Source organism: Trichoderma gamsii, assembly GCF_001481775.2.
Source record: "Trichoderma gamsii strain T6085 chromosome Unknown Scaffold_64.2, whole genome shotgun sequence".
Classification (NCBI taxonomy): Eukaryota; Fungi; Ascomycota; class Sordariomycetes; order Hypocreales; family Hypocreaceae; genus Trichoderma; species Trichoderma gamsii.
This window is the reverse complement of record NW_020171401.1, coordinates 95,827-109,312: the sequence shown is the minus strand read 5'-3', so window position 1 is coordinate 109,312 and position 13,486 is coordinate 95,827. Positions and strand designations below refer to the sequence as shown.

Here is a 13,486-nt window from a genome sequence, read left to right as displayed (position 1 = left end):
CAGAAGCCAACATTATAAGCGTCCAGGAACGGCACTGGCGACGAGCGACTAAGCTATGGATTAATATTCACACCCTTCCGGATACAAATCCATTGCGGCGTGTCACATCTAGGATCCAGAAATTCTATCCATCGCGAAGATCGCCCTTCCACCACCAAGTGGCATGCCGGCTGAAGGACATTCCGGTGGATGAGATAGAGAACATCATGCCATTCCCGTTGGCGCCCTGGATCAAGCGAGTGCAAACCATCTCGGACGTAACGCAAACATCGACCACCCCGGGATGGAGTGTGACAGTGGCAGTAAGCAGTTCAGCGAGGAATGATATAGTCGGAGTCGGTGGAGTATTACAATTACCCATCTCGGCACGAGGAAAATCGAAGCGTGAGGTTTTTTCTTTTACACCCGGCCCTAGGGCGGAGCAGAATCTGTATTCAGGACAGCTGGTAGCCATGGCATATGCACTGCGATCCCTACCGACGATCGCAGATCGTAATGTGGCTGTGGTAACCAGCAACAAAGCGGTCGTGATGAGCCTCGGTAACCCACGGCAGCAATCAGGCCAGATATATATGCGGTTGATCTACGAGGCTATAGAAAAGCTACGTGAAAGAGGGAACAGAGTGGCAATCGAATGGGTCCCCGTATGCGATGAGAATGAATTGGTGATGGTAGCCAAGACTGAGGCACGCAAGGCGACCAAGGACGGAGCCACGCCACAACGACAACTCCCTAGAATGCGGTCTACAACGCTGAATATTCAAAAAACAAAAGTTGGAAGCGGAACGATGTATACCGGAGAAAGTCGGCAAACATGCCAAGAGGATAGACGCGGCATTACCTGGAAATCACACTCGGCTGCTTTACGACGAACTTCCATGGAAAGAACGTAGCGTTCTGGCCCAGCTGAGAACAGATATGTCTACATTAAACAATTATCTATATCAAATCAAGAGATTGGCATCAGATCCATGCAGCTGCGGCAGAGAACGAGAGACAGTGGCACACTTTCTTTTCAGATGTAGCAAATGGACCGAGCACAGAGAAGTAATGACTCGGTGTACGGATACACTACGAGGAAACCTCTCGTTCTACTTGGGAGGAAAATCGCCGTCAGACGGGACCAAGTGGGAGCCAAATATGAGCGCTGTACGAGCAACAATACGGTTTGTAATGGCCACAGGCCGTCTTGATAATTAACTCCCATCACCTTCAACCCACACCTTTTATTTCACCTCATGCCATTTTAAGCTGGCGTTGCTTCAGCTGCCGTAGATAGGACGTTGAACACTTGGAGAAATAACTCCAAGCTAGCCTGCGGATAATTAATACCTAACGCGTGAGAAACCGTAGAGAGACAGGACATCAACAAGGAAGAGCCAGAATTAGATTGTGCCAATATATGGGCTACGATGAGGAAAAGTCATAACTTGAGGGCCATTTATGTAACACAGATTGATAGTTGCCCTATTGGAGGAGACTCCACCGGGCGTAATAAATTGTGTGTGTGTATTAGTCACAAAAGTCAATTTATAGTAGTAGCTATGATACTATGCTTTACTTAAAGCTTGGAAGGCTTCGTCTGCCTCGGAGTAAGCTGTCTCTTTTGCTGCCCGTGCTTTAACGATTTCGACTCTTGCGTTTTCGGCCCCTGGAGAGTTTCTTGGAGTCGTTTAACCCTCATTTACAACGGCTGAGCTTCCAAGAGCAGCTTGTATAGCTCTTACGTGATTTTTCTTCAATTTTCCAGAAGCACTCTTATCTTGTTTTCTTGCTTTTTGTATACGGATAGACTACCTTCTTGAGACCTGCAAATGCCTACTACTGTTCAACACATATAAATCAGCAATAGGTTACGGCCACATGTCCACAATATGCTCAGGTCAGTCAACACGCTTCGCCCTACCATTTTGCGATCATGGAAGCGCATGGAAATGCATGGAATCTCAGCAGGTCTGAGTGTACAAAGTGTTGTCGGTGCTGGGTGCTTGGTGCAGTACCGGGTTTATTGATGGTGTGGATATCAATCCTGCAACAGAAGGTAGGCTGCAAGACTGTGACGAACCATACACTAGATAGTTAGTAATACGAGGGCTTCCCAAGGGACAAACCTAGAGTTCAGTTCTGGTTTTATGTTGGCGGAGCGATCAGGAGATCTTCGGGCAATGTAAACAGTAATAGTAAATGTCACCAGAGTGTAAGCAGTGCAGAGCGTGTTGCAATCTTGATTCTGTGTTAACAACTGACTATCTAAGTTATCTAAATGAGCGTAGAGAAGTGAACTTATATATCCAGTTGCCTGGATTGGATCATTTGTAGAATCTAATGATCCGTCGTGGATCATTACATAATTTTGATGATCTATGTCTGGCTCATTGGATCATTGAAATGATCTGATGATCCATTCGTGATTGGTAGGTCGGTCCTATATTAATCCGGCTCTGCCTACCCGGTAGGCCTGTTGGTGCGACCATAAGAGATGGGTCGTGACAAAGACCTCGTTGAACTACGTTGTCAGCCTTTTGTTACGACTCTAAGAGCTGGGTGTATGTATATGATATCTACATAGAAAAAGAAAATACATTAATACTCATTTGTACTGTACTTTGCTAAATGTAAATATATAACTAAACCTAGATAAACTAATTACCACGTCATTCTAATTTTTTTTAAAGAATATCAAACCAAGAAGAGTTCAGAGACTGTTGTCCCTTTCTATCTATCAGCTATTGTGCGGATGTAAGCTACGGTTTTGTAACATTGGGGTCAGACATCTTCCCACTTTTCTCTGGCCCGGGCTTCAAGCTTGTCCAATCTCTCCAAGATCTTTCCGTTCATTTCTGCGTGGTCGCCCAGAACGGTTGTGATTTTCTCAAGTGCCGCAAGTGTCTTTTGTAACATCTGCATAGTAACTTCTAATCTTGTAATTCTTTCATTAATGATGGCTAGTTCATTGGTTGTCGAACTTTGGGCTGTGAGATCTTCACCAGAGGGTATTTTACCCTTCGTTTTGTCTCTAAGGGCTCTTCGCTGGGTCCTGCTATCCTGAATCCAAGATGCTCTGTCTACCGCAGCAAACCGCTCTTCTGATCTTTTATGTTCTGTTTGTTTGTTTGTTTTATTATCAACGTCCACTAAGTAAGCTAGTTACATAAATCCCTTCTGGGCAATAGGACGGTAGGAGCCGCTGGTCCAGAGCCTGCGTTCGCTACTTGTCATACGAAACAAAGGAAAGTTGTTGTGTCAATTTGTGTCTTGGGGGGCAGGGTCATAAGGGCTCGTGTCCTCTACTAGTGTCTGAAAGTGTTTGTATCTATCGGGGCCTAGTAGATAGGTGAGAGGGATGATGCCCATCCGGAGGTCATTTTCAGGGACTTCCGGTAGGAAGGGTCGTACCATTCTGCATTCCACAAAATGGCCTTGTGTTCTTAGCTCGCCGCATTTGCAGGTGGGCCTGGTGTCATGTCCAAAACGTTCGTGGTACTCTACGAAATCCCCATGTCCCGTTCTCTCCGCGTACAGTCTGTGGAGTATAGCCCTTGGGAGCTGTAGTTCTGGAGGTTTGGGGAGAGCGTCTAGTCGCCAGCGTCTGTAGTACGGCGGTCTATTCTAGTCCCAGTCTAGCTCCCGGAGCCGTCTCTTCTCGCTTCTGGCCCACCTCTTAATTTGGGTTATTGTTACGGTCCTGGATGGTGGTGTCGGAAGTTCTAACCCTTCCTTTGCGATTTTGTCTGCCGTCTCATTGCCGTGTATGTCTTTGTGCCCCGGGACCCATGCTACCTTAGTCCGGACTTCTGGTTAAAGGTCTCTTGCGATTTTTCTGAGGCCCATGTAGGCTCCCTGTGAAGAGGATGGTGTGAGGCCGAGAATGCCGTCTACAACCGCTGAGTTGTCTAGGAAGAGGATGATCTCCTTAATGCCCGGGTCAGCTCGGATCCGTTCTTTGGCGAGTTTAATCGCCTCGAAGGCTTTGACTGCTTCCGCGTCGTATACTTCTGCGTTCGGGAGGCACCCGTTGGATTTGGTGGCCCGGGCCTTGTGGAATGTGACTGCTCCCCAGCCTGTGTTGCCCAGTTCGTCTTGTGAGCCATTTGAGTACGCAGCAAGGGTGGAGTTTGGAAGGCCGTCCAGTAGGTGTTTTTTGGCCGCATCTTCCTTCTTGGTCCCTCTGAAGTCTGGGCCTGGGAGGACAGCGCCGTTATTGTGGGCGAAGAGGGAAGGTCTGACCGTGCGACGGGCCAGTGCGGTCGTTCGTTGTAGTCTGGTCAGGGGGGCGCCTGCGGCTCTCCTATCCGCTCTCCTGCTGATTGGGTGGTTTCTGTCCAGGCATGCGAACCTGGCTCGATTCGAATCCTCGCTTGGGCTAGAGCCAGGGAAGCCTTTGGGACGCCTGACTCTCTGTGTATGACCTCCATGTTGGTGGTCTTCCATACTGGAACCACGGCCCTAGCCGCAGTTTTGAAGGCTTTGTCAATTTTGTCCACTAAATTGTCTATGCCGCTGTCGGTGGTTTTGGAGGGGTTGGTGTAACATTGTTTTGTTGAGGGACCTCAGGAAGTTGGCTGCCTTGAGGGCCTTCCCTGTCATGACTTCGACGTGTTTTTTGAAGGAGAGTCTGGGGTCTAAATGGACTCTAAGCCATCTCATCGATTCTTGAGGAGGGATCGCCCTGCCTTCGAAGTTGCCTTGGTCCGAGTGGGTGTTCTTCCGGGTGTGGTGGAAGTGGACCAGCTCAGGCTTGTCTGGGTCGAAAGATACTACTGCTTTCTGTCGGCCCCAGCCTAGGGTGTCCTCCAGTTCCCACTGTAGCATCCTGGTGGTCTTTGGTATTTTTTCCGATGGCTAAGATGCCTACGTCGTTCGCATAGCCGAACCTGGTGTTGGGGTCGTTGAGACAGAGGATGGGGCAGAAGTAAAACATGGAGATGATCGGGGAAATGGGGGACCCTTGTGGGGCCCCGCATTCTAGGCTTGTTCCCTGAAGCTTGGAACCGTATCCGTAGCGGACGAAGACTTCGCGGTCACTCATGAAGGAATCTACCCAGAGGATGAATAGCAGGAGCCATCCTTGTCTTCTGAGTCTCCAGATCAACCTGTTGCGCATGACGATGTCGAAGGCTCCGGCTATGTCGAGAGTGAGCAGGGAGGCAACTAGTCCTTTGGCTAGGGCCCCCTCGATGTCGTGCACCAAGCAGGCGACTAGGTCCGATGCCGCCCGTTTGGGAGCGCGCCAAAGTATCGTTCCGGCAGCTTTTTGTGTTCTAGGGCTAGTAGGGAGACCCTTCTTGCGAGAAGTCTCTCTAGTCCCTTTCAGATGCAGGATAGAAGTGAGATCGATCTATATCCCTTGTGGGTGGTGTATGTCTTTTCCGGCTTGCCGGGCTTGGGGATGATGGTCACTTCGGCGCTTCTGAACGGGCGTGGATGGTGTCCGACTTTGAGGCACCCTCTGAAAAAATCCGTGATGTAGCCTCCCACTGCTGGCTAGGCTAGTTGGAGAAGTGCAACCGAGATCCCGTCGGCCCCGGGGGCAGTGTGGCCGGACCCTGTGGTAGCCTTCCTGACTTCCTCTGTGACCTCTGTGTTCCATTTCATCTTTTCGTCTGGGGGAAGTCCCCGTCCCGGGGGTCGGGGATATCCTCCTCTCTGGTCTTTCTCTTGAGTAGTATGTCCCTAAGGAAGGTTGCCCTTTCTACGGCGTCGGAGATGCTCTTGGTCCCGTCGATCAGTGGTGGGGGTTGGAAACGGTCGGTGGCTTTCCGCCACTTGGCCAGGGTCCAGATGTTCTTGTCCGCACTAGCTTCTGCAATGATCTTGTCCCAGTGGGCTCTCTTGCTCCTCCGGACGATGTGTTTTTAGTTGTTTCTTGGCGGCCGCATTTTCTTGGGAGCCATTGGTAGCCTTCTCCAGGCCTTGCATTCTTTGGTCCACCATGGGGCGCTGGGGCCATTCTGATGTCTTGTCCTGCCGGTGGCATCCAGTACGTCTCTGAAGAGGTCCTGTAGGGCCTTGGTGCAGCCGTCCAAATCTTCTTTTGATGGTTTTTCGAGGTTGATTGTGGGGAAGGTCCACCGCAAATGAGTGCATTAGTTGTCCGAAGTCTTCATATTGTTCAAAAGGAAGGCATTTCTTTCCGGCCCCGGAGGTGGAGCGAATGGGATTAGGTAGTGTAGTAATGACTGTGTAGTGGTCCGACCCCGTGTCTAAGGAGCGTTCTACTCTGGAGGAGGTTGAGCAGTTTGTGAAGACGAGTTCGATGCACTTCCTTGAGGCCTTCGTGGGGAAGTCCACCAGTGAGGGGAGGAGATCATGCTCGTCGGCCCAATCCGCTATCTTGTTGCCCGCTGTGTCCGGCTTCCTGCCCGGTTGCCATGTCCAGTGGGTGGCGTTGAAGTCGCCTGCTATTATGGAACGGGGGGGAGCCCCATTTGATCAGGGTTTCTGTGGCGATGTCCTCCGAGGCTCTCCGGTATATGTTAACGATTGTGTGGCCGCAGACCTCGACCCAGCATACGCACCCATTCTCCAAGCCTGGAGGGGAGAGTTGTTTGCTGGGGAGGTTGGATGAGATTCTAACGAATATAACAACTGAGGGTCTGGCGTCCCTCCAGTCATTCAAGGTTTGTATGTTTGGAACCCACCATGGTTCTTGGTCTGCCTCCTGTTCAAAGTCCTGTCCCATTTAGCGTATGGTTCCTGGATAAGCACTATGTCGTAGCCACCTTCCCATGCCAGTGAGAGAGCGACGTCTTGGTAGGGGCCGCTCTTCCCGACATTGGCTTGGAAGATTTGAGGGCAGTGTTTCTTCGGCGGCTGCGACGGGGCCTATTATTCATAGGTACGTCTCAGGGGGTACTCGGGAGGCTCATTCTTCCGGTATTGCCGAATGCAGTACTGCTAGAGTTAGTAGACGATGCGATGCCTTTGTTCGAGGCGTTGGTTCTCACTCAGCAGTGGATCAATCAGATCAAGGAAAAGCTAGCAATTGCGTTCTACGATAACAATCAGATTGGTTATTCATCGTAATCTTGTTAGCTACGTAACTACAACGCTCAAAAGACCCATCGCATCTCTCTGCCAACATAAACCGACTCTTGGTTTATAGATTGGGAACCTACCCTTTACCTATTATTCGGATAGTATAGACCTGGACGTCACACTCAGGCTCAAGTTCAAGCTCAATTTTTCTGCCACTATTTCGCTTATACAGCTCCAGTGGCTTGGTTTTTCTTCTTTTTCCACTGTTCATAATCTGGTGCCATGAATATTTTACCCTCTATGATCTTGCTTATCGTAAGAATAGCAACCATGATCCACAGCAGCGTTACTATGACCGCAACAATCTGTTATTCATGAGTATTTGCTTCTTAATACATTCCTAGGTAATAACCCAATAACTGGTATAAATGTAAGGGGCGTTAAGAGAAAAATTTGCAACTTACAGTTCCTAAAACATCAAAGGATCTAGATGGCATTTCTTGGCCAATTGCTATCGTTGCACCGGCCCAGACACCAAGAGGAAACGTGGATCCCCACCAGCCAATGTTGAACACTAATTTGCGACGACTCAGGCTGGCTAAAGCGAAGAAAATCCACGCCAGACCATTTGCCCACATAATGAAGCCAAGTATCCAACCTGTAACATATAAAATCTCTCCAGAATTGGCTCCCATTTTCCCGAGGACGCCGATTTTGGGGAAGACTTCAGCTGTTACTTTGCCGAGCTGCATGATCGCATATCCACCTTGGCCAAGGGGCGCAACCGGCAAAACATGGTTACTATAGCTTCCGGAGGCGGTAAGTTGTGCATTGACAGACGTTGATACAAATAACCAAGCAAGTTAGAGAGAGGGGCATGGCGGTTCCCCATAGGAAGTATGAAGCCATAAGAGTCCAGAGAGCATGTCGCTCATTCTCTATGACTTCAGCGACAACTCCGCCAATAGTGGACGCTACGATTGCAGAAGCTATTGGAAGAAGCCAGGTTGCAGAAAGAGTTTCTAATTTCATATCGTGAACGTGCATACTGGAAATTATACTTAGTCAGATTAATTGGAGCAATAGGCCGATGGCCATCACTTACATGACAAATGGTATCCAGTAGCATATTATAATCGATATCGCAGCATCAATCCACCAAAGTGTCCATGCCTGGAGCAAAAAAGTAAGCTTGCTTTCAAGTCTCATGAAGTCTCGTCTCAACCCACCAAGGTAAGTGCCCAGCTGCCCCACGCGGGCACACAGACCAAAACAATCATCTCAACAATTGTAGCGAGACCAATCGGAAATGCTCCCAATAAGAGCGATACGCCAGGATGTCTTATCATAGTCATAAATAGACCTGGATTTATGAGGTACCGAAGTGCAGATATGAATGTGAAAAGAATGAAAAGAAAGAGGTTCAGACAAAAAAGATAACCGAGACCCAATACAACCAAGTTCCATTGTAAGGGAGGTTGTGAAGGAGGATAGAAACAATGCCGGTGCCCATATTGACGGTGAACCACCTTGAAAAGAATCGTTAGAACTTTCACACATTATATATAATAGAGGCGTGATTGAAGGTACTCTAAGCAACAGACAACATGAAACGAGAGAATCTGAGATGCCCACTTACGCTGGAACGAAAGCATGGACAACAGTCCAAATATCAATCTTGCGCTTTTGAGGAGGGACAGGGTTGTCATCTGGCTTCACCATATCGGCGTGCGGAACATTGGCCGCGGAATGTATTGTAAGGTTGCCGTTCGAAGATGACAGTGTTGTCGAAGACGTAGCCATGGTTCTAGTTTCAAGCCTTGGGCCAGCTAGGGCACTACTTCTATGAATAGAAGAAGATACGTGTGTCAGAGAGCATCCATTGCGCAACCTCTTCCAACGAGAATAGACGTTCGCTCGGATGTTGGTGTCAGGTTCGAAATGCCGAGAAAAGGCTATAGATAGTGGTTAACAAATTCATATCAATCCAGGTGTCAGCAACCATATATGTAGCATTAAATACCGCCTGAGGGCCGCAGCATGTTCCTGATTAAGGGGGACATCGGCCTGGATCAGACTTAGGACAATTCTCTTGATATCTGCCAGATTAGCAAGGAATCCACCCCATCAACAATGAGTTTACGCGCCACAGTAGACTGAAGAATTCCTATCATCGTATAAACTCCTCAGCGGCCATGCCCGAGAGCCAATGAGAAGCGCGTTTAGATCACTAGAACAAACGCCGAGTAGGATCAATCCCCGGCCCGCACCTACTAAGTGCTAAGTAGAAATAAGCTCCGCAAGCAGGATCTCCGGCGCTTCCAACATAGGGTTATTACCTTCATATTCCCGCAAGCTTTCTGCGACAGCCTCCTTTTGCCACCTTTATTAGTCAGTCACTCTGTAGCCAAAAAAGTCAGATCCCGCGGCGTTTGGATGTCGGACAAGAGCGAACACCATGGATAAATTCCGGCCGCACTTCTCGGCCTGGTTGTATCCACTACATAATTACATTTCCGGTTGGCGTGCACGTTTACAATAATTTGTGAAAGTGAAAAGTGCTTCGCATTCTCCTCATTAATTAACCCAATTACCACACATCATGTCTCAGACAAAGGTTACAGGGAGAAAGTTTCCGATGCCGCCGGCAAAAGTCGCATGTCTGCCTTGGTACATATCTTTTCTGCTTTCCTTAAATATTTACTTCTAACAGAATATAGCCGGTCAGCGAGAACGCGCTGCGACGGCGAACAACCATGCTATGGCGTAAGTAACAGGAAGAAGAGCATGACAATTGCACAGATTAGGATTTGATTATTTTATTGCAGTGTAAGATAAGGGATCGGGTTTGCTCCTACATGCCCAGCAATAGGGGCGGTTCACGAAGAAAGCGCGTCCAGAAAGGACACGTAGCCGAGGATGAACTATCAAGGTCACCTCCAACTCAACGTCTGTCATCTCCGCCAGATTAGTGTTACAAAAAGGATTGCTGATCCATCTTAGAAGTTCTTGCTCTTGAAAGTATTGAACACCTTGCCATTCCTGGGGCCGGCCTAAAGCAACCGGAAACAATTGAAGAACAGGGACAATCATATAAGAAAGACGAAACCCTTTCAATAACCAGTCTAGCCGGCGGTCATGGAGCTAGAGTATATGAAAATGAACAGGAGATGTAAGTGTGGCTGTTATCATATTCAAAACTTCATTGTCTCTCTTGAACCGGGCTAATGTATAAGAAAAGACTAAACGCTTATTACATCTTTATTCATCCTTATTTCCCATTACTCCCTCCGCCGAGACGTCGCTCAACACCCGATTGTCCTATTCCTTGGCCGCTGGCGGATACAAAGAAGGCTATTCCGAATTTATCAAAATCACCTCTTAGCCTCGCCCTTTCTGCCATACTTGCTCTTATTCCCTTACCACAAGAGGCGCGCTGTGCCTCAGCGGCATGTATTTCTTTTCGAAAATCTCTAGCCCAAAGATTTGCACAAGCGGCACTGCAGCGGGTCGACGCTGATTCGGAATTACTTGATTTCATTTCAGGTCGTCATGTGAGCTCAGCAGCCGTCGCTGGGCAGTTCTCAATACCTCGAGACCCTCTTCATCCTCAAGCACCGGTAGAGCTGGAAAGTATCTTAGCACTACTTCTCTTGAGCAACTATGAGCACACTGAACGTGGCAATTTGCTGAAAATGACAGCCCGTGCAAGTCAAGCTTTGATAATAGCAAAGAATATGTCTCTCCATCGATTGGGACTCGAAAATGACAATTTTTCTGAAGCAAAGAGAAGGGCTTGGTGGATGACCTACTTTTGCGCGCATCTGTGTTCCGTGGTTCGACAGAGCGTGAGTTGATACACACAACGTCAGCCTTGCAGGTTGTAGACACAGCCTAATCGAGATTTGTTCCCATTAGGCATGTTTAAATATCGATGACGACAGCCAATTTACAACACCATATCCACGATTAGAATGCGATCCAGAAGTTAGTTACTACTCAGTGTATTAGTGTGTACATCAGGCTCTGACACCTCCAGGCATGGTTAATCTTCCTCGATGCTCTGCGAATCGGAGTAGCAAGTGTCAAGTTTACGTCCAGCTATAACGAACAGCTAAATTCACACGCGGACATGTCCGCTATCAATGAACAGATGAAATTGCTCGACAGATGGGTTCTACAAGTCTCTAATCGCGCAGAGAGCTATGTACCTGTTTCAGGCTCCGTGGAACTTGATCCTGCATACGAGTCTGCTACTGCGCAGGTAATGCGACGACTTTCACGAATTAGATTATCTAGGTCTGTTATAACTCCAATCCATGCTATAGCAGGATTCAGACTAATTTCTTCTCACATATGACAGCACGAGAATTCGCCTCCATCGATTTCAAGCCTTTTCGGATATCCCCCTCTTCAGCGAAAATCACTGTGATCTCAAGAAAGCAAATAGCTTCAATACGCCCGTCAACATCTCGATTGAGACGAATATTGCTCCATACGACATGCTCCAATCGTCTGCTTTTACTTACGATCAGTCGACCGATATTTGCGTGTCATCCGCGTTGACAATCGCAAGACAGTTACAAAGACTACCCTTCCCTAGCACATCCATCGGGATAAACAGTCCTCGTGCAATGCCTACATGCACATGTTGTGCTATGCAAGCTAGTTACGTCTTACTCATGCAATTCTATAAACTTCACGCCGCCCATGCTCAGCCGATATTGGGAGACCTGTCCGAAGATATAGAGCGCACTGTTGACGAACTTCGGCATGGTTTAGAAGATATCATGTCCGCAATGAACAATTTTGCAACTGCATTTGAAGCAATTGCGGGAATGCGAGGTGAGTTCAATCATCTACCACGGGCCTTGTACGGACATTGTGACATTGTACTATGCACTTATCGCTAACGATGCTGCTGAATCACATTAGACGAAATCGGGATTGCCTTTTGCATTGCTTTTCCGTATATCTCAGCTGTTCCGAGTAATGCAGGATAGTCTTGGCACTTTCAACAACAAAAAGCGGCAAGAAGTATCAAGAGGAAAAGAGAAATAAACCCTCAAACCCCTGTAGCACTCCTGGAGCTGTAGTAGAAACATCAGTTACTCGGGCCGAGGGGATTACCAGACTTGGTTTGAAGCTTAGCTATTGTTGATGGCTTTTATCGATCTAAGGTTGAAACGACATCTCTGGCATGGCTTGCGATATGGGATGAGAGGGCTGTACCACGAGCGAAACCTGGGGTTTCTTGTCACCCTGCCTTACTACCCACATCAGCCTCGCAATCGATGACAAATGGTACTATCATTCGCAGAAGAGAGAGAGTAAGCGTGGAGTGCTCTGTTGTATACGGTAGATAACAGGAAGAAGCGTGGGCACATCAGGAGTTCTGTAATAGTATATAGTATTGCTTTGATTAGTGCCAGGCATCGGCAGTTTTAGCTTAGAATGTACGCTTGCGACCTTGATGTGGCCGATCTTCGCTCTTCCCTGTTCGAGGAGCTAGAACAAAGCAAAAAGAACAACTATATTTGTTTCACGTAGGTGGAGAGGGTAAAGCGCATGAGCAACCGAGACTCCGTGGTATCTGCAGCGCAGAATGATGAGCAAAAGCTCAAGGCCTGGGCTGTGAAAAAGGGGGGAGTTGCGGTGTCGAAATGCGGAGTACCGCAGATAGTAGAGGCCGGAAATACCCTCCGTGCCCATATCCGCGGCCTTCAGGGGGCACGGGCTTGATTTACTCAACTATTAATTCACAATAAGCGTTAGTGTCCTACGAAGCAACTTCATATAATTGATGGCTCTGCTGCACCGAAGAAGCGGCGTTGTGTTAGTCTGTGAATCACCAGACTTACGGTTTTGAGTTCTTACGTCTCCGCGTAGGTGTCGATGAAATTGCATTTCTTTCTTTCTTTCTTTTCCGCTTCAAATAGAGCCATACCAGAGGTCTTGAAATCGTATTCTGCAGCCTGCACCGCCATGTGAAACTGATTACGTCTCCTTCTGCCAAGCCACATCGGCAGATGGCACCAAAGATGCAAGGTGAAAACGACAAACACCCACATGACATAACGGGCCAAAACAGGAATTCATATACTAAAATGGAAGCTGTTCCATGCCTAGAGCTGCATTATCGCGACCCCTGTAACTCAGCCTCTCGGATATGCTCCATATATCAATCCCTAGCATAGCCGCAATTCGACGAGCTGTGATTTGCCATATTACGAGGAGGCATGGGGATGCAAAGGGCCGAGTAATATTCTGAAGCTTTCATTCTAAATACGTACTCAAGTGGAAATGAAGTTTAACGAGAGAAAGGTAAAGCAGTATTACGACGCATCTTGCAATCTAAACCGGAATAAATACCTATTGGAGGAAAAAAACATGAGAGCAGTTGGTTCTGTTACCCGTCTTATAGGCTCCATAACGACAAATCAGACTCTATATACGTTGAATGCCCAAAATTGATAGATTTTCGCTCTGGTCCCCCCCTTCCCCCCCC

General features: G+C 48.0%; 3 protein-coding genes across 3 annotated transcripts; 1 reads left to right on the top strand and 2 right to left on the bottom strand.

Annotated features, from left to right (window-relative positions):
• Positions 1-2,766: 2,766 nt before the first annotated feature.
• Positions 2,767-4,431, bottom strand: TGAM01_v210514 (hypothetical protein; the record flags this gene model as incomplete). The annotated part of the gene is made up of 2 exons (XM_024550818.1): positions 2,767-2,889; positions 3,880-4,431. 2 exons carry the CDS (start codon positions 4,429-4,431, stop codon positions 2,767-2,769), a joined length of 675 nt encoding a protein of 224 aa, XP_024404447.1.
• A 3,970-nt stretch (positions 4,432-8,401) lies between these two features.
• On the bottom strand, positions 8,402-8,781 carry TGAM01_v210513 (sulfite transporter Ssu1; the record flags this gene model as incomplete). Its single annotated transcript, XM_018809601.2, has 2 exons — positions 8,402-8,507; positions 8,618-8,781. The coding sequence occupies 2 exons, from the start codon at positions 8,779-8,781 to the stop codon at positions 8,402-8,404; spliced, it is 270 nt and encodes an 89-aa protein (XP_018657204.2).
• Positions 8,782-9,580: 799 nt separating this feature from the next.
• TGAM01_v210512 (hypothetical protein) lies at positions 9,581-11,981 on the top strand (the record flags this gene model as incomplete). The annotated part of the gene is made up of 8 exons (XM_024550817.1): positions 9,581-9,648; positions 9,699-9,744; positions 9,807-9,927; positions 9,985-10,150; positions 10,364-10,826; positions 11,018-11,277; positions 11,342-11,823; positions 11,914-11,981. 8 exons carry the CDS (start codon positions 9,581-9,583, stop codon positions 11,979-11,981), a joined length of 1,674 nt encoding a protein of 557 aa, XP_024404446.1.
• Between the last annotated feature and the right edge of the window lie 1,505 nt (positions 11,982-13,486).